General features: G+C 44.8%; 1 protein-coding gene across 1 annotated transcript in view; it reads left to right on the top strand.

Moving 5' to 3' along the window:
- Nucleotides 1-206: 206 nt before the first annotated feature.
- KAZN (kazrin, periplakin interacting protein) overlaps nt 207-24,413 on the top strand; it is a gene marked incomplete at its 5' end in the record, with an annotated part of 200,822 nt that continues 176,615 nt past the window's right edge. The window contains one exon of the mRNA XM_082295519.1: nt 207-327. Within this exon, the coding sequence (XP_082151645.1) occupies nt 207-327 (121 nt within the window). The remainder of the gene's footprint in view (nt 328-24,413) is intronic.

The following is a 24,413-nucleotide window of genomic DNA, read 5'->3' as shown; positions in this document are numbered from 1 at the left end:
CCTCCTGGAAGAGGCACAGACGTTTGGTTTTCTCAATGAAAATACTGATGACACTCAACTGAAAACATGTGTGCTGTTCCTCTCCCTTGAGAAGAGGGAAGGGAGCATCCTGGGATTTCGGGAAGAGGCACCAGCGTTCCTCCCTGGGTGGCTCCTCCTGCCCGCTGAGGACCTGTGGGGGACAGGAGGTCTCGGGGCTCTGCTCCATGACAAACACTCAGGACTGCAGGGAAGCCATGGACTCCCCTCCGGTGACCTCCAGCCCTGCTGCAGGGCCCGTTACCTTCTCCCAAGTTTTTGGGCAGCAGTGCCAGCTCATGGAAGCAGGTAAGAGAGGAACATGCACAGGCACCACCTTGTCATCCTACATCCCACCTCCTGGTTTGCAATGTCCTTGCTGTCCCTTTCCTGTTCTGTTTCCCAAGTTCTTCCCTAAAATCTGGTGTTTTCCAAAGGGAAAATTGGGGTGACCCCTTTTGCATTTGCACACCTGCCTCAACTACCCCTGAAACCACTCAAAAGCTTTGTGCCCATTCATTTACAAACAGGAGAAAGGGTTGGGATGACTCTGTGGGTTTGGGTTAACATGGGCTGGAACAAGCTGCTCTGTTCCTGATGGTGGAAGTTACTGTTTGGGTGTGAGCAAAACATGTGTGGTGATTTTTGCATTTCAATACAAAGACATTTAAAGTGGAAGTTGATTTGCTGCTTTGGAGGGTGATTGCTGCAGCATGTGGCTCTCTGCTTTGGTATTCAGCTCTGTGAAGGACAAAGTGGTTTTTTTCCACGTCTTTCCCTGGATGTTTGTGTTACTGTAGCACCTGGAAGCTCTGTTCCTTTTCCCAGGTGTTTTTATACATTTCTAACTCTCTACAGATGGGCCTGGTTATTTCTTATCTGTGCCTTTTGGCTGTTAAGTAGGTGGTGTGTAACATGACTAATCCCAAATTTTCCATGTTTGCCTCTTGCTCCTCACAGATGCTCTGAAGCACCAGTCCATGAAGTGCCCCAGAGATGTGCACTCACATCCTCCTCCTTCATACCTGATTCCCCAAGTTTAAGAGATTGGATAAGGGATTTTGCAAGATTTACTCCTGTTTTCCTGTCCCTGCTGATAGGTAGCCCTGAGGAAGGATGTGTTTGTTTACTTAGAGCTGTGAAGAAACCTGGGTTTCTGCAGTGATGCCAGAACTACACTTGCTCTGAATTTTTAGGGCTTGTTTTACTCAGATTTACTGGTACTTTCTTATTACTGTTTGTGCTGGTGCAGATATTTGGCAAATTTGTCCTGCAAAGTGTCCCATCCTTTTCCCTTCTCTTTTCTCTCTCTTCTATTAGCCAGTTCTGGAACTAATGATGTTTGGATTGTATGTTTCTACTGAGGTGGTGACATTAAAAATATTATGTATGAGAGTTTCCTGCAGATCTCTGTGGGACTTCTGCTCTGCCTGTGGTACTTTCACAGGTAGAGCTGGGAAGATGACTCATTAGGTGACTAATTAGCTGACTGTTACTCAGTTAATCAAGTCTGAGATCATGCTACTGTCTCCAAGAAAATGTCAGGCAGATCTTCAAGAGGGTTTGGTGTTAAACTTTCCTATTATGTGTCCTGGGATCAGTCCAAAAGCAGTGGATCCATTGTGTCAGATCTTACCCAAAGAAGAGATGTAGGAGAAAGCCCTGGTCCTGGGTGAGTAGTTTGTTTCCTAAATTAGCAAGACCAACGAGGGGGGGAAACACAGGTGATAGTCTTAGTTTGGTTTGTTTTGCTTTGCCTTTTTTAGAGGGAAATGTCCCAGAGGAAACCTGGGACTTCTGGATTTTCAAATCCCACCTTAGTCAGTCAACCAGAAGATTTTCTTCCCTCTAGTGGATCACCTTGGTAGGATTTTCTAGATGTTTTTGCAGGTACAAGGTGAGATGCAACGTAAGGATGGTTGCCATGGATGTCAGTGACATCCAAAGGGATCCTTATGGCAATGACAGTGTATGCTCAGCAGTCCTGAAAGCAGAACTTCAGCTGAAGTGTCTGTGGGTGTGTCTGTGTTCATAGGCCTTGCAGTGTGGGCAGGAAGGATGCCCTAAGGAAGTGGGAGTGGGTACAGGTTTGGGACACCAAGCTCTGCTTCCTTACTTGTGTCCTGTGGCACTGAACTGACATTTGGGAGAGAGCCACAAAAGGTCTCAGTGTCGAGCAGGGCTGTGCAAATGCCTTTACAAACCATCAAAGCAGACCTTGCTCCTGTGATTCCCTCAGCGACAACCTCTGAGGAGCTGTGAGGAGCCGAGTTCTGGCCCAAAGAGTCCAAATCTCACAAGAAAGATTTGTAGGCACCCAGTACCACATCATTGTCATTGGTGACATTTGGGCTCCTCAGTGACGCTGGGATGTGCTTGAATGATAAAGGTGCTGGCCTTAATTAAATGTCAGATTTTGTGCCTGGAGAATTGCTGAGCTTGAGATAGATCACAGGCTTGACAGCACACTTTGATGTACCACCTGCAACAGTCTCGTGGTTTTTATAGCTTCTGCCTGTGGTGTAAGGACACTTCTCCTCCAAAGCACCTGTGAGAAGAGCTGGGCCCTGCTTGAAAAATGTGCTTTAGGCTGTGTGCAGTATTATCTGTTTTGATGGAGAAATCAGAGGGTGTGTGGTGCTCCCCTGCAAACATGTCCCTTTCTCCCAGTGCTGCTCCTCAGTAACTTGCTCTGGAAACCGAATACTGAATGTTTGGAAGTCAACTTCCCCCTTGCCAGCTGCTCCTTGTCCCCACTGATGTAAGACCTGAAAAGTTGGGGTTCTTGTGCAGCTGAATCTGCTGCTGATTATTGGCTGATTATTCATGCATAGCTTATGGAGATTTCAGTAGTCACAGTGTCAGCCTGTGGGTGTGTTGGCACATGGGAGCCCTGCTCCAGAGCTGATTTGCCCTTTGCACAAGTCCTTGCTCCGTATTTAACCTCTGGAGCAGCGTTTGCTGGCACAGTACGCGGGATGCTCTTTGGAAAGTTATTTTTCTACCTTCCCATTTTATTCTATTGCCTCTTACCTCACCAATTGACTACATCTCCACAACTTTGTTTGCTGGGATGTGTTCCTGGTGGTCACCTGGGTGTTTTTTTGCCCTGAGTGCAGGGAACAGTGGGGATGTGGAGGCTGCAGCTGGCTGAGCTCCCTGCTTTGAGAGTTCACTGACAAAACTCCAGTTTCCCAAGGCAGCAAATCCTCGCTCTTGCAGGTATTAAATTTGGCTGATGCCTGAAGGATCTGTCAGTGTCACCTGGGGACATGGTCACCTTTAGAGGGAGTGTAATTCCCAAAAGGGGGCTGTAATTCCTGCCTGGGATCACTCAGGGAATAAGGTTTCTGTTTCCTTGGCAAGCCATGCAGGGTGGGTGTTTTTCTGCCTTTTCCAGCCTAACTACAAGGCTGATGATTTCCAAAAGGAGTAATTGGGAAAGAGGCTGGCTTCACAGCCCTGTCCTAAATCTTCTGATCCCAGAAGAAATTCCTGCCTGCCAGGCAGTGCTGGAGGATCTTTCTTGCTTGAAGCACAAATTCGGATCTGGCACAGGTTTGTGCTATGAATTTTGCTAATACCCGAATGAAAGACTCTAGTCTTTCATTTTAGAAAGAAAACAACAACAACAAAAAAATGAGTCTGAAGGATTTATTATTGTCACTACCAAACTTAAAAATGAGGGTTACTAAGACTTTGAAGGGTATTTCCCGTCTGATCTCCCATGAAATATTGAATATATGGAGTGAAACCTGATCTCCAAGAGAGCTGAGCATTCTCTGGAAGAATTAGGCTTAGTAGAGAAACCATTTATTTTATATATGGGCAAATTCCAAGCAATTTGTTTGGCATAATGCAGTTTTCTGGACTTACTGCCATGCATTATTCTCTGACTCACTGCTCCATTAGATTAATTTTCATTTTCCTTCCATTCCTTGGCTCTCAGATGCTGCTGATTTGTTAGGCTCCCAATATTTTTTCTTTGTATCTTGCCAGTTAATTTTCCGTTGGTTATGAAATAAGGAACTTGATTCAAGATGTGACCAGAATGAACAAGAAAGTAATTTGAAAATCATCCAGACCTTTGGATTTTGCAGTGAACCTCTTCCATATTATCTTTCCATTACATATGTATTATCCATTACATGCATTCTGTATTCCACTCTGGTGGCTGCTCCCCAAATGGATGTGAGTTTGGTTTGGCTACCCAGTAGAAAATTAAGGACATGATACAAAATTCTTAGGAGTTCTTCTATGGAAATTATTGTTATGTGGCTCAAAGCTTTTGCCTTTCCCCCCCTAGATCTGTAGTTTAGCTCTTGATCCAGTTTCTCTCAAGGGGAATGTGAGGTGAGATTGATGTGGCATTACCTAAGCAAAATATTTGTCATGCAGCATGAAATCCCTGGAATCTCGTCTGATCTGGCATCCTCTGCAAAGATTTTGTTTTGCAAACAAAGCATGGAAGACAAAACATAGAATTCCTTCATCTGGTGCTTGAATATGGTTTTTAAACAAATAAAATAGTATTTTAAAAATATCTGCTTTGTACCCCCTGACTTGGGTGAAGGTTTGTTCAGGAGCTGGGCTCCTCGAAACAGAGTTCAAATCTGATGAGTGTTAGATCTGAAAAAAGTGATTTATGGGAAAATTTCAGCCCCTGAGAAGATGTAGAAGGAAATCTCTGACCTTCCAAACTGAGGCTGAGATGAACATTCACCATCTGTGCTCTCGTATTTTGTGCCCTTTAGTCCCTTGTGCATTTTTCCATGCTTTAATTAAACAGCAACCAAAGAGGATCTGGTTTCAAACCATGTACCTGGAGCTGAGACAGAGCAGAGGTGATGCAATTTCACCTTCTTCCCAAAAGCTGAGTTTAGCAGTGCCTGTCAGGCACTGAGGGAGGTGGCACAGAATCCCAGACTGGTTTGGGCTGGAAAGGACCTTATTCTCCAACCCCTGCCATGAGCAGGGGCACCTTCCGCTATCCCAGGTTGCTCCAAGTCCTGTCCAACCCGGCCTCGAACACTTCCAGGGATGGATTAATCTCAAAACTGTGGTAATTTCTTCCATTGGGTGTCCTGAATTACAACACTTTGTGAGCTCAGGCTCCAGCTCCCAGAGCATCTGAGCAAACCTTTAGTGACAGCTCTTCTTGCCTCACGTGGACAACAACAGAAAAGAGCATAAAACTTGCTTGGCTTGGTTGGTTTGAGGCCACACGGAATCAGGGCTGGGAATGTGTTCCCTGGCACTTGGCGCATCAGGTTTCCTACGTTCGTTAGTCTGTAATAAATCTTTCATGGTAACAAGCTGTCTCATTTGCTCTCCCAGGAGAAGAGGGGGTGTGTGGATGCCGAAGATGTTTTCAAACATGGTTGCAGCAGTCTGGCTTAATTACTGTGCCTCAGGTTATATTAACCAGCTTTGGGAAAATAAGAAACTGGAGCAGGTATCAGGTGGGTGAAGTGAGATGAATTTGGTGATCCCGAAGAGCCTGGTCCTCCTGGGTGGGGAACTGCTGACCTGCTGAGTTGAGGCATCACTGACTTGTGATGATCTGTCAGAATCCCAAAATGGTTTGGTTTGGGTTGGGAGGGACCTTGAAGCCTGTCCCATTCTACTCCCTGCCACGGGCAGGGACACCTTCCACTAGCCCAGGTGGCTCCAAGCTCCATCCAACCTGACCTTGGACACTTCCAGGGATGGGGCAGCCACAGCTTCTCTGGGCAACCTGTGCCAGGGCCTCCCCACCCTTTAGAGGAAAGAATTTCCTCTGTATATTTAGCCTAAATTTCCCCTTTTCAGTTTGAACCCATTCCTCCTTGTTCTGTCACTACAATGCAGGCACCCTGCAGACACCTGGAAAACTGCTGACCTGAAGCATTATAAAATTGACAGTCACTTTGTGTCAGGGGTAGAAATGTTGGGGTTTTTCCTTTTACTAAGTCCTGCTGCTCTTGAGTGGAGCTGTGGTCTGGGTTCATGTGCTGGTGTTGTCAGACTTCAGCAGCTCAAAAGCAACAACATGAATCTGTGCCCACCACTGTGGTGCCTGAGAATGTGTAGAAAAAATCCCTGCCAACTTTCTGTGCACGGTACTGCCAGGCTGAATCACCTTGTGTGTGTTGGTGTAGAAAGAGGTGTCATTTCTGTCAAAACCAAACCCATTTTTCTGAGATGACAGTAAGTGTATCAGAAACAAACTGCTTCAGAAGCCCCTGGAGTTTTGTGTTTTAGGGAGAACAGGATAATCTGATCCTCTCCAGGGCCAGCTCCAGCACTAGGAGGAAACATCATCTACCTCTTCCCAGAAAAGCAATGAGTAAAAATCCTCCATGACAGGCGATGTGCTCCTGCCTGAGCCAAATAGATTCAGGGGCCACAGAAATGAAATGGGAAGATCACTAATATTTTTCTTTTCTACCCAGTGGAATGAGCTGTTATTAGGGATAAAAAGAAGTGACATTTATCTCCCTCTTTTCACTTCATTAGGTAGGCCTGTGCTCCCAGGAGGAAAACAGTGGATGGAGTCCACTTGCTGTCTATAGCTTTTACTGCTCTCCAATGTTCTTTTAATCACACAAACACTGCGCTGTTGTTGTTTGCGTGGGGAGCCTTGGGTGACCTGGGAGCTTCACTGGGCCCTGAAGGACAGAGGCACCACAGACAAGGGCTTGCTAATACTCTAAATATTAATATGAAGTGCTTGAGAGAACCATGGAGGCCATGTTTCAATGGGCAAAGGGGGGGTGTAAGAGGTTGGAAGTCTTGTTATCTCTGAGAGGATTTCCTGCTTTGGTTTATTTCAAGCTGGAAAAGCTCCTGGGAATTGCAGTGCCTGACTGAGAACACAGGGTAGGGATCTGTTCCAGAAGAGCTTGGGTGTTTCTGATGGCCAAACAGTAGCTGGTGTCCTGAGGGTGATGGACGGTACCTGCTTGGAAGAAGGGAGAGAAAACCAGGATTTTCGAAAAATGAGGATGTGAGGAATGTGGGTATTAAAGAGATGGTAAAAGCTGGCCTTGGGCTGGAGCTGAATCCCCATTTCCATGAATCCCCCATTTCCATGATTTTCATGATCCCATGATTCCGTGATGGATCGCGTGCTTTACTCCCCAGAGTGGTACCCTGGACCTGTGGCGTCTGATTAAACCTGCAGCACCATTTGGGAGCTGAGGTGCCCTGTGCTGTGGATCTGCATCCCACCCTCTCCACGGCCAGGCAGCTCCTCTGTCACCTCACCCTGGGAGAGTCCCTTCTCCCATGTAGGTGTGAATAATGTGTTTAAAACCAGCCCAGCACAGACCAGTCACTGAGGGGGACCATGGATGTACTATTAAACGTGAAATTATGCGTATGTACCTACAGCTATTTATGTAATGCACAGCAGGAGGAGGCTATTCCTAAAACAACGAGGAAAAGCTTTTCCCAAGTGTTATGACTGCTGTGTGCCACCAAGTATCTGACAAAAAAAACCCAAAAAACCACCCTCAAGCCAACAACAGAAAACAGAGGCAAATATTGAACAATATTTTTTGCATAAATTAAATATAAATTGTTCCCTGTCATCTCAATAGTCAGACTCCATTATTACAGCATCTGTATACAAAGCACTTGTGAGCTGATTTACTCCTGATTCAATTATGGGCAGTGTTCATCTGCCCTCCTGATGGACTAATTTGGTTTTGTCAGTTAATGCTCATAGCAAAGTATATGGATGTAATAATTCCTTGCAATTTCAACCCTCGTGTTTTTATGACACCAAAATAATGAACTGAAAACATGCACATGATTGGACTCGCAGCTACAAACAGGAATTAGTTATTGTTCTTTCTTTGGAGGTCTTGGAGGCAATTTTAATGGCCATGCAGTAATAGAAAGGAAAAGGGGATGAAAGACACAAAGCAAAGTATTTGTCTTTGCTCTGACTGTATCCTATTTTATAGTAGGTGGGGATTTTTGAGAATCGTGTAAATGGATATTTTTCCTAAATTCTGATATGAAATAATGAAAGTATTTCTCTAGAACACATCCAGGCCACCATGAGTTTAATTGGTAAATCAGCTGAACAACGTTGAGGTTCCTGCCTTTGTGTTTTATCCTCCTGGCTAATGCAATGGCTATAATGCTGGAATAAAAACCATGTGAGCCCTTCCAAAATTAAACATTCCTAAAGAGCTGACATATGATACCCTCAAAATATCCATATGTTATCTTGGCTTGGAATGAAATACCATAGACAAAGTTTAAACATGGGAAAACTACGCTTGAAAAGGAAATATGTTTGATTCTGTTGGCTTTGAAATGGAAGTGTAGCATCATCAAAGCGCTGGTAAAGAGAAAACAGGCTGGGAGAGGGAAATGGGTGAGTTCTATTCTGCAGGAGAGAAGGACCCTGCAGTGTCCCGAGGGTTGTGGCAGATGGGTTGCAGATTAGGAGTATTGAATTTTTCAATATTATCCTGTAAGGGTTGACCCAAGGAGCAACTTTGTAAGGGCTCCCAGCACAGCAGCCAGAGCTGGTGGCCTTGGAGCCCTGCTGGTTAAGGATACGAGTCACCCACCTGGTCCCTGCTCTGCCAGCTGGGCTGTGCTGCCTCATGTGGGGAGAGCAAATTCCAGGGAATTCAATTTATTTCTATTTCCACTATTCCTCTTGTTCCTGTTTGCCCAATCACTTCAGCAATGCAATTGTGGTTTGTTATATTCCGTGTCCTTGGTACGCACTGGCACTCATGAAGGGGCTGAAAGTGCTGCCCTCACTAAAGGGTTAAAAAGGTAAATAACTTAAATTCCAGGTAATTCAGAGTGTGTCTGTTAAGGTTTGGCAAAACAAAAGGCATCTGATGCTATGAGTAAAATGAAGCTTCACTCTCCCTGCAGCACCTCTCAGCCTGGATAAAAATAGTCCTTGACCCTCATTTGAGCTGCTCAGGTTCTCTTACAGAGGTGCTTGCAATGCTCTCAGGTTTGCAGGTACCAAAACAAGGATAAAAACTGCTGCCAGGGGCTGCAGCACTCAACAGCTCATCCTCAAGTTTGCCAGCAACAGCCCTGAGGATCTGCTGAGTGGAGGTGCCAGGACTCCCTGGCAGGCTGGAGAGGGGCTTTTTGCCAGGACAGGGAGTGTCAGGACAAGGAGAAACGGCTTGAAACTGCCAGGGGGAGAGCTGGAATGGATAAACTGAAGGAATTCTTCCCTGTGAGGGTGCTGAGGCTCAGAGAAGCTGTGGCTGCCCCTGGATCCCTGGCAGTGTCCAAGGCCAGGTTGGATGGGGCTTGGAGCAACCTGGGGTAGTGGAAGGTGTCTGTAGTGGTTTGGTCTAAAATACTCATTACTGTTTATCTTCTGTGAGATAAGAATTAGGAGAAATGCAAAACAGGCACCAAACTTGAAAGACTATAAAGAAGTTTATTAACAGACCTAAAAGAGGAAAAAAAAAAATTATACCATACCTTCAGAACTCTCCTCCTCCCCCCACCTTCCTCCCTTCTCCCACTGACAATGTAAAAAGACAACCCTTAAGATGTTCAGTCTGTTTGCCACTTCCATAATAACCTTGTTCAGTCCATTTAGAAAGAGAAGTCTCTCTGCTCATGCCATGAAAACATTATCACAACGAGACAGCTGCCCACTTCCAAATAACTTTGTTCAGTCCATTTAGGAAGCGGTCTCTCTGCTCGCATGTGAGTCCCTTCCCCCGACTTGCAGCTTTTCCCACAACTGCTTTCGAGGGTCCACTCTTGAAGTTTTTTGGGGTACAATTTTAAGGTTGAGCCGTTCAGAAACAAAAACAGAGGCCCTTCTCCTTCCCTGGGAGCAAAGGGTCTTCATCATCTTCATCTTTAGGACTGTCTCTGGGAGCATCTCTAGGAACTGAGGTTTCTCCTTTCCCATTTGGAGCAAAAGTCCTCATCTGGTCCATCTCTCCCTGTCCAAACTTCTCATGAAATTACAGCTGCATCAGCATCTGCCTATCTCAGTGCAGGTGCTTTTGCTTACGAGTTGAACACTCCACCCCCCAGATCTTCATGAAATTACAGTGGGATACTCTGATATATCATAGCTTCACAACAGAATTTCAGCTTTAAGCATCTCCTCTTTCTCTTCCCTCAGGTTTTCAGCTCTTCACAGCAGTAAAAGGGTTAATCTCACCTTGGCCTTGAAGCTGGAATGTGGCTTATCGAAGTGGAGAGGGGGGAGAGCCAAGCTGCTCCAGCTGCCCACGGCAAGGCAGTGGGGGGGGTTCCACGGCTGGAACAGGTCCATGGCTCCAGGATGGCTGTGGCCCAGCCCGGCCTGGCCCGAGCAGGGCCTGGCCAGGCCCGCTGGCCCCCACACGGGGCCCGCAGCCACCTGTCCCAGCACCGGAAACGAGAGAGAGCTTGGGGGGGAGTTTGCCTATTCTTAAATGTGGATCACAGAGGCGGTCACAATTTTAAGTGGCTTAAAGAATTGTCCATATTCAAACTGGCCAGCTGATAGGTTCTGTCAAGTCCCAGAGGAAGCTGTCAGCACCCCTTAGCAAGGACATCCCTTCCAGGACTATGTTTGCTAACCCATGACAGTGTCCCTGCCCATGGCAGGGGGTGGAATGGGATGGGCTTTAAGGTCCCTTTTGACACAAACCATTCTGGGATTCCATGATTCCATAATTAACGGCACTGTGTGCTCAGCTGGGAGAGTGCAGTAATTTTTGCAGGCTTTAAATAAGGTTTTGATTTTTCCTGACTGGACTGGGAGCCTGGTGGGTCAGAGGCAGGGTGGTGCAGAGGTACCTCAATTCCCTTAAATGCATTGGAAATATTAAGAGTGACCTGTCCATGGCACCACACAGCTCTGAGTACATAAATTCACCCCATTTATCAATGTTTCCCAGCTTCTGAGAAGTCTGGGAAGACTCCAGTTAGGAGCTGAACAGGTGAAATCAAGATGTCATTTTTATGATTGTGAAGGATTGGAGCTCCTTCCTCTGTTCTTCACCTATGGGCAGATAATGATGGCAAGGAACTCTCAAAAGCCAGCTCTAGCCATGACTGCTAAAATTCTCACTAAATAATCCAGCCCCTCTCTTGGACAGCTCTGCACCAATCTGTGCATGGCTGTGGCCATTCCCACGGACTGAATACTTGTGGTTTCCTAGAAAAGCTGGTGTTTATAACATAAATCCTTTGTGCTGTGGTGCTGACCCCCGGTGGCTGCTGCCTGATGTCTCCTGCTGAGCTGCGGGAAAACTGCTCCTGCCCAGATCCTGACTTCCCATCAAGCACCTGGTTTTAAGTTAAAAGTTTCAGGCAATAAGAAAAGAAATCTGTTCCCCAAAATGTATTCTGAGAGAGAGCACAAATATACTCCAAGAAATATAAAACTTCTTTTCCTTCCCACTCCCTTTTTTCCCCTCCATTTTTTTTTCATTTTTCGTTCCTTTTAAAATTTTTTTTTCTTCACCCTGGGGAGCAGGTTTCCAGTGGCCTGTTGCAGACCTGAGAGCAGTTTATTTTTCACTAGCTTATCTATCAATTTGCTGTGTGTTTAAGATGCCAATAACACACTGACTCAAAAAGTGATGGTCCATCATCACAAATTGCTGGGACGGGCAGCCCCAGCTGAATTGGTTGCTTTAAAAAAGTAGGAAAGATTTATTGTGCTAGGATCTGTGATTCTGAATGTCCTCTCTTACTTAATTCCATTCCTTAATTGAAAGCTGAGATTTTCTTGTTTCCCCCTTCTCAAAATCCAGGGTTTTAGTAAATAATGTGTTAAGTGCAGCAAACACATCAAATAAATGCCAGCTATGCAGATTGATAAGGTGGGATTTGTTTCCTGTAAACAGCAAAATGCTGCTTTTGCAGATAAAAACAAAGCTTTTATCTTCAAGGCAAACTGTAAATGAACTAGAAGGGTAATTTAACATTCACAGTTATTTAAATGGGATTAACTCCTGTGAAGATTTATTATACACATGTAGGAACCCTAGAGAAGGCATTTCAGAAGTGAGTTTGGGGTTTTTTTCCCATGAAGTTCTGCATTTTAGTTAAAATTTGATATTCCTGACAATCAGAGATGGATGAAATTAGTGCCAGTGTTTTGTGAGGGTCTTCTACCATTTAATATTTTATTGTTCAGCATGTGGGGAAAAAATAAAGTCAACCTAATCTCCAGCTTTGATGGCAAAAGGCACACAAGAAAGTTTAAAATACAAATTAGCTTCTCCAGAATCCAACTGTGTGGATCTAATTACATCTAATGCTAATTATCCTATTGATCTTAGCATTTTGCTGTATTCCAGCTACATCTATTGCCAAGCATTAATCACACATTTAGGCTTATCCACATAAAACCCCAAAAGCAAGCCGCAGCTGCTGCTTTGCCTTAGGAATAGAACAGGGGTTTAGTTGTTTTTTAACATTTTCCCCCCTTCCCTTTCAGCTTTTCTATCCCATCTGGCCCCAGTTACCTGGGAATGCTCAGTGGTGTTTGCCTGCACTCCAGGAAAGTCACATTTTCCCCGAGGAGAGAGGGATTTTGTTATGCTTAACTCTCACTGAGCTGGGTAATGTTCCACTTGAGGTTTGCCGCTTTCATTCATGTTGATTGAATTAGGGAATCGTGGCTTAGATGCCTTCCCCCCCTCGCCTTCCCCTTGGGGAGGGTATTCTGTAATAAATCTAAAATGATTAATGAGGGAGCCGGACTGTGATTGTTTCTCTCAAGAAAGTCTGGGTAGAAATGGTTGGGCTTTGATACCCCGTGATCTGAAGGGGATTAGGGGTGTTTTGGCTGGACTGTTCCTCTTTCCTTTCGTTGGGCCATGGCAAGTGTGGGTTTGGCAGCCTCAGCACATGGTCTGGAGCTGGGGAGGGTTTCCAGGGCTCTGCTCTTCATCTACAGGATCTGGGCACTTTAAACGCACAAATATCCCAACGTGGCTCGTGCTGCTCTCGCTTTGCACCAGAAGGAGTTGATTTATGGAATCCCTGGGAGCAGGCCAGGAGAGGGAGGCAGAGTACGCTGCAAAGCTGAGCTCTCTCCCCGCCCGACTCAAATTTGCCTGAGTTTATGGTGCCGAAGTGTCTGTGATGCATCAAACCCCAGCCTGTGCTGGGTTCTCATGGTGGCAACGCGCTCCCAGTACGAGATGCTGGTGGTTCTCCCTCACCTGGGGTACCAAGTGAGGCTGTTCTGGGCTCAGGCTACCCCTCCACCCCTCCCTCCATCCCAACCATGCAGCTCTCAGCCAGCTCTTCGCTGGTAGCTCCCGGCATCCCGAAGCTGGATGGGGCAGGTCCTGGGCTGCAATCAAATTCCATGAGATGATAGCTGGTCCAGGTTAACTAATCTGCACAGATTCAGGTTCATTTCAGGGTAATTGGGCTGATTTAATGCGATTTGATGATTACAAGCAGCAGCATTTGGTTTATCAAATAGGGCAGGCTAGATGTAAATCAAATTTGTCCTGAGAATTTTGAGCCCAAGAAATGTTCAGCTGTAAGGGTGATGTACTGGTGATCTCACCTGGGGGGGAGAAAGAAAAAACTTGAAAATCAGAGCTTTTGTCTTTATGGTGTTTTCTGTTGTGAGGACTTTCTCAGTTTTATGAGTTGAAGCCTCCCAAAGTGAATAGTGAAATCCAAAGAGAAAAATGATTTTTCTCTCAGCAATAGCTCTGCAATCTGCCATTTTCCTGTTTAAAAAAAAAAAAAAAAAAAAAAAAAAAGACATTTTAAGGAAATAGAAAGTATTTGGGAAGCTGTAGCTCTTCCAAGAGTCACATCAAGGGCCTTTCGTGCTTCTGGGGATCAGTCCAAATTCATCAGTCAGTTTCTCTATTGCTGTGCCCTGTGTAAAAGTTTTACTTGATGTCCCAGACAACCTTGAAAATTCTTCTAGGCTGCATCAATTTGATTTAATTCAGCTTCATGTGAGAGTAGATGATCTCAAATCAGCCTGGAGCACCCACACAGTGCTTACTGCAGGATTTTGGCTGGTGCGTGTTTAGGATTAATGCCAGGACAGTGTGACCAAGGCAATGACAAAAGTCTTTGTGCTGTGGGTAAGTGCAAGGAAGATGAAATTCCTGCTCAGTGTTGCTTGCAGCACCCCAAGGGAACATGGAGCCACCCAGGTCAGAAACAATCCACCCCAAAATAATTCTGTGAATGAAGCTTTGGGCAAGCTGCACATGGAAGTTCTTGCTAGAGGAGAGGTTTTAGCTAAATAAAGTTCTGGTGAGCAATTACTCTCATAATTCAGTGGTAAATCCTGTCAGGGAATTGCTCTTGGTAACTCTTATATTATAAATTAGCTCAGCTACCATGAGGCATTATTAAATATTGCAATGCTCTTGGTGAAGAGTTAGTTGCTTATTCCCATTTTGCACGTGGCATACCTGAGGAATGAAGGCTTTTCCTCATTTTTGGTAGGTTCAGAGACACTGTATCAGTTTCCAGACACAGGGAAAATGTGGCTCGTGTGTGAGAGGAGCCTTTGGTGTCTGCTGGGTCTGGGCCAGTGAGGACCTGGATTGAACAGCTCCAAAGACAGGACTCTTCCAAGAGGGGTATTCCTTTAATCCACAGACTGGCTTGGGCTGAAAGGGACCTTAAAGCTCATCTTGTCCCACTCCCTGCCATAGCAACACCTTCTGCTATCCCAGGGTGCTCCAAGCCCCGTCCAGCCTGGCCTTGGACACTGCCAGGGATCCAGGGGCAGCCACAGCTTCTCTGAGCCTCAGCACCCTGTGCCAGGGCCTCCCCACCCTCAGTGGGAGGGATTCCTTCCCAATATCCCATCTAGCCCTGCCCTCTGGCAGTGGGAAGCCATTCCCTGTGTCCTGTCTCTCCATCCCTTGTAAAACATCCCTCTCCAGCTCTCAGTGGGATCAGTTGGGACCAGCCTGAGAGCAGAGCTGGGATCAGTTGGTGCTTCTCTGATCTGCTGGGTTTTTTGTTGCCAGCACAGGCACCCCCCTCCAGGCTCACCTCTCTCCACAAACAGCCTGAGAACGAGTTATGACATTTCTTATTAGGAAATAAGCTCTATGTGCCGTTTTCTGCTGATGTGACCATTTTTTTCCCCCTTTACAAGTCTAAACCTTCAGTAGTCCAAGGCATCATCTCAATGATGATTCTTTTGTGGCTTAATGGTTTACTCAGACCTGTCCAGTCCTGTCCCCCAGATGTGACAGGCCTGCCCTGGCTCTCATGCCAAGAACAGCTAATCAGGGTGCAGGCAGCTGAAAGGTCTCTGTGATAAGGTGCCACACTGCCGTGGGGAGGGACCACAACACGGTGTGAACCTGCCCTGGTGACAGACTGCAGCGAAAATGTGGAAGGATTGGCATTTACTGGATATCCCTCTTGTTACAACCTCAGTCCCTGGAGTCCCTGAGTGCTGGAGGGGGTTGTTAGGCTGATGAATGTCTCCTTCCATTTGTTTTCCTACATGGAAGGAGGGGTGTCCACTGTAAGATGCTGCCCTCAGGGTCTATTTCTGTGTGTGCTGTGAAATGTTTTTCAAGTATCACCTGTGGTGCCATAATTTCCTTTAATAAGCAGAAATAGGTCTGTGATGAGGAAAGAGATGCCAGGGCTGTTGTATTATGGTAGAGAGTAACGTGTTTGAAGAAGGGCGATGGTCTTATTTTCTGGGGCTGTCATGGTTAATAAATGGATGCATAATTAAGTAAACTTATCCATAATTAACTCCACAGCCTGTGGGCATATGAGCAATTTGGACAGACCTTTTGTCAAGGCATATATATTAGCCCTTGGAAGAAATCTTAATTCTTTATGGAAGACCAAGTTTCTCTGAGCAAATGCCTTGCTGAATTTCCAATTAATTTAATAAATAGGTTTTCTTTTGTTTGTATTTATTTTAGAAATATCCTGTGTTGTCTTACCACTGATGTCTCCCTGCTAGAGCTCATCCTGTATGGCACAATTTATGTTTCTCTGTCCAATGCTTGAAGCTTCACTGGGTTACTGTGTTATTCCATATGGAAAATTATGTAGAGAGTTGCAAAAGCTCCTGATTGAATTCCATATGTAAAATACACCATGGTTCAGGGGAAATTAAGGGCTAAAAAAAAAAAGATATGGTTTTAGGTTTGGATATTTTTCAGTCTGGATTTTTCATTTCTTCAGCTTTGGACCTAAATTTTTTGTTAGGTTTTTATCACCTTTTGTTTTAATTTACATAAAAACCCCTTCAATGGATATTGGATGAAGATGAGTGTGCAGGTGTATTTCAAGACTGAGACTGAGTTTTCTGGTTAAGAATCTGGCCCTTGAATGTTCTGGAAGTATTTTAGCATTTATTTATTTATTTATCTGGATCGCCTTTGGTGCTCAGGCTGTCAGTGAGCAGCGGGGTCGGTGGAGCATCTCCTCTGTTGTTATGGGAACACCAGCAGTGGGGTGCCAGGGAAGGCAGCAGAGATGGTATTTGTTGAATGACATGTAAAATCAGGTTTTGCTATTCTCCTCAGAGAGTTCCGCTCTTGCTTTTGCAGCAATGCTCTGAATACAGGATGTCTGGAGATGTAACCTGTGCTGGGAACAAACACACTTTATTTCCGTGTGGTATTGCCATCTGGGTGCTGTTATTTGGGATGTGCACCTCCATCCTTTGCCGTGCTATTGCAATAATTCACTCAGAGCTGCTCAAGATGTGAGAAATCACCTTCACAGCTGCCCCAAACCTCCTGCAGTTCATTGAATTATCGGGGGCTTCGGGTCCTGAGGTTCAGTGCGGGGTCAGCAGTGCTCCACCACACCTGTTTCACAGTGCTCAGGTGTTTAATACAAACCAACTTGCATCTTGAGTGGCATCTCCTCTTTGAAGCATGAATAAAACCCGTGAGATGAAATCCTGAGGGGTTTTGGGGTGAGGCTGTGCAGACAAGGCGGCTCCAGCGCAGCTGCACTTTGAGCCATAAATATTCAGAGGCTGGGGGTAAAACTCCTCACCCGTGGGTGGAGAGGCACTCCAAGCACAGCACATCCTGCCTTACCCAGCTCCTTCAGCCCAGCAGATGCTGCTCATCCTTTGCCATGGTCACACCTCCCATCCAAGGCTGGCACTGGAATATGTGGTCGTAAAACTTTCTGACCAGACACTCTGAGCCTTGTAACTTTTGGAGACTATTTCAGTATAAACTCATTTTCCTCTGTTTTGGGTGGAGGATGTGTGAGCTGGGTAGTTCAAGAGTTTATTTAAAAGACTTTTTCCTACTTTCAGACAAGACAAAGCCTTTGACATTTTGGAGCCCCTTCAAGCATGCAGCTCAGAGCTGCAGCAAAATATTTAATTTCATTATTTTCACTTCATCTTTCTCCCTATAAATGTCTAAAGCACACATAACATTAGAGCTGCTTGAATGCTCCACAGTAAAACTGCAGGAACTTTGGCACTGCATCTGATTGGAAATTCAAATGGGATTTGCTAGTGGGGATCTAAATCTGTCTGTCAGCGCACGGCACGTGAGGAAGAAGGTGGGGATGATGTTACCAGAGTCAGCATTTGTGTGATCATCTCGTACATGATTTGCAGCACAGAGGGTTCTAAATGCTGCTAAACCTCATGTTTTAAAGAATAGAGCCGGGAAAATTTGAGATGATCTTTTTCTGCTCTGAAAACAGTGAGTTGTATCTATTTCCTGTGTGTTATGTTCACAGGTGCTGAAAATTCTTAAGTCTATTGCTTCTGGAAATTTCCTGCTTCAGTTGTAGCACCTGGATCTCCCCAGGTCAGGGAGAGGTGATGCTGAACAAGGGGGTTTATGCTGTTGTGTCCCTTCCCCCCAGACACACATTTTGCCTTCCAGATTTTTTGGGGGATTAATTCACTTGATTATTTCATATAACCACAAGAAAAATAAATAAAAAAATGGATGCCTCATTTTTTTCTTTAAATATCAATATTTCATGGTTGTTATTATTTATTTTTTCATCCTCTTCTTCCCTGCTGCTGCCTAAGCAGGTAAGAAGCTGATGCTTGTTAATATCAAATGTAAATTTCTTTATCAAGCCTGAGAGAGACCCATGAATGACAGAGAAAATACAACCCAACATTTTCAGTATTTCTTGTTGTTCCACAAGGAAAAAAGGAATGGAAATGTTGCGAGCGAGCAAGAAATGCAAATGCACATTTTTCCATCTGATGGACTGGAATTTTGCTGGTTTGGAATTTAAATTTTTTTTTTTTTTTTTTTGTCTGACCCAAATGTTGACTTCTAATTCAGTTTTTTTCCTAGTTCTGTGTGTCACTAATACAAACATACTGGGTTTGATGAAAGTCATAGCCTTGTAACGGACACTTTTTAAAGGGAGTGAGAACGGTCTGGAATAAATCTGTGCTTTATTTTCCAACCAAAGACAAGCTCTCTTCAAAGACCAAGCTTCTGGTCCCCTGGAGAGACTTTACAAATGCGCTCCTGCCTTGGATTTAGAAGGGAACAAATGAGACACCAGGTAATGAAAATCAGCCATGTAGTATTCTAGATAATTCAGTTTGTCCTTTTTCTTATCAAAGACACAGATGCCCAGTACTCTGCCCAGAAACTCCAGAAGAAATCCACTTTATACCTAAGAAAAATTTCTCCAAGTGGTAATGTCATCACAAAAGAGCAACTGTCTTCTGTTGATTATCCTCTGCAGGTATCCCAGTAATAGAGCCATTGTATTAAAAATTTAGAGTTTTATAATTCCTTGTTGCAAATCTGATTGAGTTTTGTTTCTTTGGAAGAGACAATATTCTCTTTGGGCTTTTTTTTTTTTTCCTTCTCTAAGAGCACTTCATTTTAGGGGCTGTTTAGTCACTGTGAATTGCAGAGGAGCAGGTGTGTAAAGTCTGAGTAACATCTGTGTGACTGAGGCAGAAAAGGTTCTGGCCATTACAGGGTAATAGGCAGTGAAGTGTTGGGTGGATGCTAAAAGGGTGGGCACGGATCTCCCGGTGTGCGCTGGGCTCACATCCGCCTTCTCCTTCCGACAGCTGCCCTGGGAATTGCAGTGTTGTGTTGGCTTCTTGAGGGGAGTGTAAACCACAAACCAACCTGGGAAAAAGGCCCTTCCTTATTCCAGAGTCAGCTTTGACCCAGCTCTGATCTGCTGGGTTTGCCAACAGAAGCTGCTTTTTTTCCTCTTGGCACAACACCGGCTGTGCAGCTGCGGATGAGCGAGTTTGGACTCCATGTAAGCAGTGTGATGGATAAACCAGGGAAAAAACCCAAACACCATCCTTGTCTGAGGAGCTTTGAGTGTTTGGGCCTTTCTTTCTGATTTGAAAGTCAGAATAAAGTCAGAAATAAAGATTTTTAGCTTGGAAACTTAAGTGTTATCTACAGGCTACGGGAATATGTCTGGAGAAAAGGAGCCTCGGGCCATCTTCTCACTCTCTTCAAGTCCCTGACAGGGGCTGGAGCCAGGTGGGATTCAGGCTCTTCTCCCAGGGAACAGGTGACAGGAAACAGCCTCAGGCTGTGCCAGGGGAGGTTCAAGCTGGCTATTGGGGTAAATTTCTTCACTGAGAGGGTAACCAGGCCTTGGAAGAGGCTGCCCAGGGAAGTGGTGGAAGGGCTGGAACAGACGGGGCTTAGGGGTGGACCTGGCAGTGCTGGGTTGGTGGTTGGACTGGATGATCTTGGAGGTCTTTTCCAACCTGAATGATTCTATGTGCAAACATGGCCATCTCAGTGCTGGTTTTATTTCCAGGTTTATCTGTACTCCTGCTGCTCCAGCACAAGTATCTGCACTCCTGGAGGGACTTCCATCACTTATCAGGTCCCTCTACAGCCAAGTTAACAAGTTGGCTGCAAAAAGCGAAATATTTCAAATGATAAAAAGAGGTTTTCTAATTTTAATCCTTGAAAAAAACCCTCAATGTTCTCTACTTACCAGGTAAATTTATTTCTAAAACCTCAGTCCTTTCTCTGTTTGCCAGGTAAATCTTTAGAGCTGAAGCTGACTGGTATGTGTAGGAGGCATTTTTGTGTCTTACTCGATGCTTTGAGATCAGTGGAAATGAAAAGCTGTATAATTACCCTCTGGCCTTTTATCTTTCTGTGATATCATCTCTAGAGAACCAACTATGGGGTAGAGAAGCCACTGCACAGCAGATAATCACAGCCATTAGAGGAAACAATGCCAACTTCAAATCAACTGTGTTTTTCTCAGTAAAACATTGATATTGGAATCTGTATTGATCCATTCCTGAAATCAGGCAGCCAAGAAACAGCCACGCTCGTGGCAGCACCCACACATGGAACTAATCGTTGAATATTCTAGTAAAATCTTAAAATATTCAGAGGATTGGTGTTATGAGATGGGGGGGCAAAAAGGATATGAACATCTGCTCTAAGTGAAAAATACAAGTCAGCCTTAATTACAAATTTGCAATCAATGTTGCTGTGTTTTGAAGGTGTTGGTAAATAATTAATGAGTGAGTGCAGCACAAGGATGGAAATTTCATCTAAAACCTGATTTTAAGCGAGTATTGGTGCTTTTTAAAGGAGGGGGGAGAGAAGGAGCAGGTTTATGATACAGCTGGAATCTAAAAGCTGAAACACTGGAGTTAAATGCACGTGGAGTGTTTCAGCAGCTCCGTTTGTCATTATCCTGATGCAGGCGTGGCAGCTGAGTGGCCGGGATTGGTGGCTGCGTGGGGAATATTCACTTGTCAATACGATCCTGACTGAATGTCACATCCACTTAATGGCGCTTAAAGGGGAAGGAAATCACTGTCTCACACCCCTGAGAAAGGTCAGAGCATCAATTTATCTCTGTTTGTGCAAAACCAGTCGAAAGTACAATGCAGGTTTGCCACTTAAGGATTGTTTTTATTCCAGTTCTGAGTTGAACTGGTTTTAAAGCTCATGTCAGGAAGAAGAACAAGCTGCAATGGGTGGCAGTGGCTCAGGTAGCCCATGGACCTCCTGGATCTCTGTGAGGATCTCCCCTTGGTCTTTCACCTCCTGCTCAAATTGGGCGAACTCTTCAAGCCTTGTGGGGCTCTGTGCCCAGCCTAAACTGACACATGGAGAGCACAGCATCTACCAAGGGCTTTACGACATCCACAGGCAGCCTTCTTTGGAAAATAATAACCATAGGTGAGCTCAGGTATGCCAGGATTCCTCCATCTTCTTGAAACATCATTAGATATGACTCACTGATTAGAAAAAAATACATTACAGCACTGACTGACAGGTTTGGGGTGCCTTTTTGGCTCTTTCTCATTAATGAAGTCATTTTAAGGACCTTCAAACCTCAATGCACAGCATCAGAGCTGCCTTGGAGCAGCCATAAATGCAGTTTCTTCTGTCTGCAGGGGTGGGATGCCAGGATCTGCTGTGGCTGAGCTGTGCAGAGCCCACACAAGGGCTGTGATACTGGGCCCAGTACTGATGCAATGCAGTGCTGAGTTGTTTTTGCAATCCCCACATCAGCACCGGCATTTCCAGATTTAGTTCAGATCTCACTGCAATGCCCTCTCTGCCTAGAGAAAGAAAAGAGTCTTCATAGCTGTTCTTAAGTTTTTACCTCAGTATTTTGAGTCCTGTTGGTGCAGTCCTCATGGCTCAGATGGATTAAAACCAAAACCACACCAACCTAAGTATGTTTGTCTTGTTTCTAACAAATATGTTGCTATGGGAACTTGATGATGTTCTGGTTGTTGCACCAGATGCACCAGCTATCTGTCTCTAGGCTGGCTTTTTTTTCCTGTAAATTAATTGCATTTAAACTAAACATATTAACTTATTTCATGTTAATTAATTTGAATGTTAAGCTGGGTGTTTGCAGTTTCCCTCTCCCTGCTCACCCCCCAACATTAATTAACTGCTCCAGACCCTACAGTCCCTCACCCATCACTGTGGTCTTCCCCAGCTCTCTGCAGCTACAGCACTTGCTGCCTGCACGGGAAGTAATCAGTGTCCAAAATAATTGCTTTTCACAAGTCTGCAGTCAGCTTCCTTGTCACATATTTAAGCTGTAATGAAACTGTTTCAGTTGCCAGGAAAAAATATTCAGCTGAAATGTACTGTAATTGCAGGTGGAAAGCAGAGCCGATAATGGAGCTGGTTTTATTTAGCACGTTGTGTTTTCATTTGTTGGAGGCATTTCCTCCAGCAGTGCTCTCCTCTCCTCATTCCTGCTGAGGGAGGAGGAGGGTTGGGATCCTCCCAGTATCTCTGCTTTGCATTTAAGCAGTGGAAGGTGCAGGAGAACTCACGAGTGATGCAGGGGGCAGGAGGGGCATCCTTGGCCCCGAGGCAGACAAGTGATACAGGATTAATCTGATTGCTCTGTGCTTTGCTTGTGCATTCAGCCAGCAGTGGGGCTTTGGGAAAACACTTGAATTCGAGTTGGTTACCTAAAAATCCATAAATAAATTAGTTGTTTCTAAATCTAAACTTTCTGGGAACTCAGCAGCAAACAAAACCATTGCTTAGGTTTTCAGCACACAAGAGCAGATTTTCTCCTGGAATTCAGAATTCTTGGATCAGAATCCTTGCTGTGGGAAAGGACAAGATGGTGAATGTGTGCAGCAGACTTAAACATTTCCTACACAGATCTGTGATCTGTGGTCAGAAGCTGTAGAGAAACTGGCTAATAAATTAGTAGCCCACAGGGAAATCTTATTTACAAGGAAGGCAACAGAAACATTAATGTATCTTTATTAGCCTTATTTAGGCCATCTGCTGTGTACATGGTGGGAGCTGCACAGTCCCTGCAGTCAAACAGCAGCGAGGACGTGCTGACTTCCAAACTCTTCTCATTTAAATGCTTCCTTAGACCTCTTCAGCTCCCAGAACTTTCTGCTGCAGTGAAAAGTCAACTGATCATCAATGAGGCAGGAAGTGTGGAATTTTCTGTCTCCATTCAGATACATTTTCTTTCTTGTTGCTTATCTTTAACTTGGACTTTGATTGGTTTTTGAGGTCAAGTTGCCACTGAAATCATGACAACCTAAAATTTAATAGCAAATTCTGTACTCTGCCGGCCATTCATTGGGAAGATGGTTTTGGATCAACTGTAGTTACTTGCTTTTTAATGCACACACAGATTCTTCTGCATGTGTGTAGATAATTTGAATGTAGCCCAAGGAAAAGGAATTAAAAAGCTGGTTACCATAATTTTGAATTTTATTTCCTATTGCCCTTCTCCTATTCCATGTGTGTTTCACTTTGCAAATTGTTTTGCTTGGATCAGGCCAGCTCAACCCTTGCAATTTGTCACTGAATACAGTGAACCCCCTATACCTGCTGCTCTCAGTGGTCAGAATTTTCTTGCCAAAGTTCTCTTCACACCTTTGAAGCATTATTTATTTACTTTTTTAAAGGAATGAAAGTCCATGCACCATAGTAATTCCTTGCTCTCCTGTTGAGCCTGAATTTTTAACTGAAACGTAAGCCTAAGCAAGCAGCCTGTTAATTCCCAACTAACCTTCTCACTGGCTGATTGCAGCTGGGGAACGACAGCTTTCCCATCTTGTTGAAATAAATAAATTGGGAGGAATGTGTGGAGGAATCTTAGAGGCTTTATTAATGCGAAACACAGAGAGGCTCCTGCTTAGATTGTACTTCTTTGATTACTCAACTGAGTTATTAGATACATGAAGAACAGCCATTTAAATGTAAATCCATTCTCCTTCTGTAATAGATAAATGGGCTTTGCCTTGAATTTGTAAGCAGAATATATCACTTTGATATAGTAACTGGAGCTGAATAAAGCCAGTCAGTAGACCAATGGAAGGATGCGGATTCCTTTAAAGTGAATGGAAAAGTGGAGACCATCAGTTAGTTCATTAACTTCAATTTCTATATTAATGAACTTTCTCTGGTGCTTGTTTAAGCATCCAGATGCTTGCAAATGTTTTTTTCCCCAACAACAGGCGTTTGTTGGCATGCAATAATTATAAATGAGGGTACCTGTCTTTTATACCCCAGATATAATTTTTTCATGTGCTCTGTGGCAGTCACAGTGTGGGTGGTCCAGGGCTGCACTGTGCTGGGTGGGATGCACATGGGCCCTCAGGCCCAGGGCAACAGCAGTTCAAAATCTGAAAGAGGGGGAGGAAATGGATTCAGTGTCTTGCATGTTCCTCATGAGCCCTGCAGAAGGCAGGTGGTCAGAGCTGGATGTTCACCAGAGGTGGCTGCTCTGGCAAAGCTCATCTTCCCTGGCTCCTCCTGAACACAGGGCACTTGGGCTCCATTTCTGCTGCAAATTCTCTCTGGATGACTCTGTTGGTTGTTACCAAGAACAGAGGAGCTGAGAGAACCAGCCCCAAGCTGTCCAAGGTGTGAGAAGGTAACCCTTCCTGCAGGATGTTATCCTTCAACCCTCAGATGTTCTTCAGGAGCTGCCTCTGAGCAACTGTACTCACC

Source organism: Coloeus monedula (genome assembly GCF_965178545.1).
Source record: "Coloeus monedula genome assembly, chromosome: 22".
Taxonomy (NCBI): Eukaryota; Metazoa; Chordata; class Aves; order Passeriformes; family Corvidae; genus Coloeus; species Coloeus monedula.
Note: the sequence above shows the minus strand (reverse complement) of the source record. Positions and strands in the feature narration are given on the sequence as shown.